The sequence below is a fragment of the Penaeus vannamei genome, chromosome 20 (assembly GCF_042767895.1).
Source record: "Penaeus vannamei isolate JL-2024 chromosome 20, ASM4276789v1, whole genome shotgun sequence".
Lineage (NCBI taxonomy): Eukaryota > Metazoa > Arthropoda > Malacostraca > Decapoda > Penaeidae > Penaeus > Penaeus vannamei.
The window spans coordinates 18,127,813-18,132,812 of record NC_091568.1 but is presented as its reverse complement, the minus strand read 5'-3'; the positions used below and the strand labels follow the sequence as shown (position 1 = coordinate 18,132,812).

The 5,000-nt window shown below is 39.4% G+C and overlaps 1 protein-coding gene across 4 annotated transcripts in view; it reads left to right on the top strand.

The window, feature by feature from the left end:
- The window catches only part of LOC113824392 (uncharacterized), a 55,553-nt gene extending 50,883 nt beyond the window's left edge, over positions 1-4,670 (top strand). For 3 of the 4 annotated variants that reach the window (XM_070135154.1, XM_070135155.1, XM_070135153.1), the window contains exons 6-8: positions 5-1,575; positions 2,324-2,491; positions 2,597-4,670. In XM_070135154.1, the coding sequence (XP_069991255.1) occupies positions 5-1,575; positions 2,324-2,491; positions 2,597-2,976 (2,119 nt within the window). In that variant the 3' untranslated portion in view covers positions 2,977-4,670. Of the gene's footprint in view, positions 1-4; positions 1,576-1,969; positions 2,174-2,323; positions 2,492-2,596 lie in introns of those variants that run through there. The other variant, XM_070135156.1, reaches the window with a different exon arrangement.
- The last annotated feature ends 330 nt before the right edge of the window (positions 4,671-5,000 follow it).

The window sequence follows — 5,000 nt, the reverse complement described above, 5'->3', positions numbered from 1 at the left end:
GCAGTGAAGTCACAGACCCCAGATCACAGGGCCAGAAAACCACAAGAGGCAAGGAAAAGTCCACCAATATGACTGCAGCTTCTTCCACTACAGGGACTCTAGGTCCAGTGCCTACACTCATACAAAAATCTCAAGAGACAGCACAGTTACGTTCTATAAGGAAGTACACTGTGATGCCTCATGATAAAATTAAAGAAATAATGCCCTCCCAAGCCAGTCCTTCCACACAACGTCCTTCGCTTGCAAAAATGTTATGGACACAAAAGCATGTTTATCCTCTTCTACCACAAACTCAAAAGCACCAGGCTGTACAGCATCCTCAACAGAAGCAACAATCTGTAGAGCAACCACAGCAGAAGCAACAATCTGTACAACAACCTCAACAGAAACAACAGTCTGTACAGCAACCTCAACAGAAACAACAGTCTGTACAGCAACCTCAACAGAAACAACAGTCTGTACAGCAACCTCAACAGAAACAACAGTCTGTACAGCAACCTCAACAGAAACAACAGTCTGTACAGCAACCTCAACAGAAACAAGAGTCTGTACAGAAACCTCAACAGAAGCAACAGTCTGTACAGCAACCTCAACAGAAGCAACAGACTGTACAGCAACTTCAACAGAACCAACATTCTGTACAGCAGCCTCATCTGAGGCAACTGCATGTACAGCATATTGAACAGATGCAACATCCTGTGCAGCATACTCAACAGCAACAGCCTGTACAGCAACCACAACAGAGACAACAGCCTGCACATCATCCACAACAAAGACAACCTATACAGCATCCTCATGTGAGACAACTGCTTGGACAGCAAATTGAACAGATGCAACAGCCTGCACAACAACTACTACAGAGACAACAGCCTGCACTGCAGCAACAACAACAGAGACAACAACCTCTACAGCAACCTCATGTGAGACAACTGCTTGGACAGCAAACTGATCAGATGCAACAGCCTGCACAGCAACCTCAACAGAGACCACAACCTGTACAGCAGCTGCAACAAAGACAACAGCCTGTACAGCAACATCATTTGAGACAACTGCTTATGCAGCAAACTGAACAAATAAAACAGTCTGTACAGCAGCCTCAACCGAGACAACAGCCTGCACAGCAACCACAACTGATACAACAGCCTGCACAGCAACCACAACTGAGACAACAGGCTCAACAGCGACAGCAGCCTGCACAGCAACCACAACAAATACAAGAGCCTCCACAACAAGCACTTCAGATTCTGTATCAGAAACAACAAATGTCACAAGATTTGAGGTCGATATTCAAGCAAGTATATATGCAACAGCCAATGCCGCAACAAGGGATACTTCAAACCTCTGAGATTCCACAGCAACAGCAGGCATTGGCATTTCCAGCACAGTCACAGATTCCACACCAATCACATCTGCAGCAGCAACATCATATACAGCAGATGCCTATGCAGACGATGCATGACAGTGCATTCGTCTACCAAAATCAGCAGTCACTGCAAATGCAGATTCGGCAGAACTCTCAGAGCCAGCTGATCCTCAGGGAACAGATACCCTCACAGGCACCTATGGCTAATCAAGGTAATTATGTACTTCCTTCTCACCTTAACTCCTTTGTTTATTCTTTCCCACATTAAAAGAAATCACAGTTGCAATTCAGAAAGATTCAGTTCATGCTTATGTTTGTATTATGCTTTTTGTGTGTATGCATGTGTGTTCTTACACTGGGGTTTAAATATAGTAAAAGAGCTAAGGGCCGTACCATAAACGTTTCGGGAACAGGCAGGCGATCGCCTGCCCTTTCCGAGCGTACCATGAAACAACAATTTCGTCAGGCGATCCTTCGCTCGTGTTTCCGCTAGATAGAACATCGCTAACTTTGAACGGTGCGGGAAATTTGAATTTGTTTACCAAGTCGCACGCGGGAAATTTGAATTTGTTTACCAAGTCGCACATGTCACCATGGCTTTCGCAGGTACATCAAAGAGAGTTGCCCCTGTTTCTGCATCGGATAAAGACATTTTGCTTGATTTAGTCAAAGAGCATTATGATGTTATTGGTGACAAAGCAACAAGTCACACAAGGTTTGGCAGGAAATCGCCAAAAACTTTAATAACAAAACTGGGTGCATGAGAACTCCCCAGCAAGTGAGAAAAATCTTGGAAAACATCAGAAATAAGTAAGTTTACACGCAACATGAAATTTTTATACGCAATCATGACACATAAAAATAAATTGTATTGAATCAGGTCATAACTAACCAAGTAGACTCTACCATTGGCATGAAGGTCAAATCATAAAATAATGTCGGTTTCTCATTCCTTTTCAGAGCTAAAAATAGTTATGCAAAATTTAAATTTGAAAAAAAATAAAACTGGTGGTGGGCTACCGCCTGCACCAATAGATGAAGACACCACAGGCGTTCTTATGATCATTCAAGAGGAACTAGATCCCCTTCATAATGAGTGGGATTTGGATGCAAGCCTACATGAGCAAGGTGATAAGATTAATAAGTGAGCAAAGATTTGTGTACATGACATAGTCAGAAATAATGAATTGTGTATCATAAATCTCAATGTATTTTTGTTTTTTGTTTTTTTAGACAACTCCCAAGCTAGAAATCTTTCTTTTACTTCAAAGACGACTGATGTAGGTGAAACCAGCTATGTAACCTCAAGTGAAGTAATCTGCTGCAGTGACATTGATGATACTGAATTAGAACTGATTAGTGGACCCGTTGGAAAATCAACAGAAAAAGGAAAGCCCATCCATAAGAAACTAAAGGCAAAAACTGAAAAACAGAAATCCCAAATTGAAATCTCAAGTGCTATTGAAAATTATTATAAACATAAGATGGAGTTAGAAACTCAGTTAAGTAAACGAACACTAGAGCATTTGGAAGAATGCCATCAAGAAAAAATGCAAATGCTTAGGGCTAAAAGAATGTTTTGGGAGAAGAAACTGAAAGAGCTGGACTCTTAAGGGGACCGTCCCGGAAAATGGCCACCTTTCCCTACTCTATACATCATAAAAAAATATCGGTTAGAGATAACTGATTGATTCTTTTTGCATGCTATAGAGTAAAGAATTGCGCTCCGTTATATATATAAATTTTAACTTTGCTCTCCCATTGGGGGGGGGGGGGGGCAAAAAAAGTTGAAAAAAATCTCGTTTTTTTGGTATATCTTCGGTACATCCCAACTATCAGAGCTCTTTACAGAATATTCCCCCCAAAATACTAGTGTTAGATCAACTCTAGCCTATAGCCATAGGATGGTCACTGGGTGTTTATAATTTTCGAGGAGGATCATATGTACGTGAACGCACACACATAAAGTTAAAAAGATTAATCATCATAATTTAGTAGGCCTACATTGACTTTCATATCTAAATAATAAAATATATTAGTTATCCCTCTCATACCATTTTCTTTGATAATTGTCAATATTAACAGATTGCAAAGGAGAACAAGTGTAAAGTTTATGATTAGCCATTTGCACCCATTATCTTTACTAAGAAGTGCATAAAATCATGCAGACGCCTAGGTGTTGTGGGATATTTGCCAATTTATGGTGCCTAAGACTTACGGTAACGTCTAAACATATTCATTTTTATCAGGAACGCACGAAACGGATGCGATAGCTTTTTGAACGCCAGACAAAGACTACGCATACAACCGAGCTCAAAATTCCATATAGTTTTTATTTCAGAGCAGGTATTACTGAGTACTATCATCTTCAACATGAAATAATCTGTATCTCGCTTATACATCCGAAGTTTAAAAATCCAACATTTAGGTAACATTCGTATTGAATTGGTCTTTACAACGGTAACTACCAATTTCAAATCAATTCAAATTGCCCCCTGCTGTGATGTACCGACCGTTGAGCGAAATGTAACGGAAATATTGCAATCCTTCCTTATAAGGCTATTTTTAAACATTAGTGCTTCGTATGTGATATACGTATATATTACCACGTAAACTAAAACATATTACCAGGGAGTCTCAATCAAAGCATATTTCGTGTATAAAAGGACACAAAACATACATTTTTTTTTAGATATATTGCACAAAATATTTCGTTATAAATCACGGTGATATAATTTTTTCCTGATATTGGTATAAAAGTGTTCCTTGAACATTCACGAACTCATATCTATGCGCAATGTCATAATTAAATGCCTTATGCACGATTGCCGCAAGCAAAAGTCCACATAGGTGTACCTGGGCGCTCATTAGCGACGTACCTCTCTGGGTGCTGAGGGACTCGCACGCCGACTGCAAGACAACGAGCCATAGCAGGCGGTTAATACTCGTTTGGTAGTTTCCTCATCCATGTACCTATACTATATGCTAACTATCTTAATTTAACCCCCTCCTCCCCCCTCTCTCAGGGACGGTCCCCTTAAATCATTAAAGGCTCTCATCCTGGCACCAGGATTATGTATCCATGTTTTGCAATCTTTTTCATTAATATAAGTTTTCAGTTTTCTTTCTTTGTGTCACTCAAATTTGGTTTTGGATGAATGCTGTATTTTAAGGTTATTTATTAACTATAAATAGTTCATGACATACACCTTACTTTATTTACTTTTATACCATCATACTTAAAATATTTGACAATGTACTTGCAATAAGCAGAAAGTGTTATTTTGATAAAGGAAACAATATCAATTTTCATGTTTTTATTATCCATTATAGTGAAGATATAATGAATTATGCATATCAAAGACATGACATCATGAGGAATAGTATAATGAACACTCATGAGTCCACAAGCTGCCTGAACATTCAAAGAAAAAAAATCCCTTTCTACACCTGAACTCTTCTGCTCTAGCACCTCCAGGACTATGAATAGGTGCATGTGTGCAGTCAACTGCACCCAATACCCCAGGAAAACCAGACATTTCAAAATAATAATTCCTGATGTTAGAAAAATGTTCTGTCGATAGTCGTTTCACATAATCTTCTTGCAGAGATGCAATGGCTCGGACTATTTTGCCTG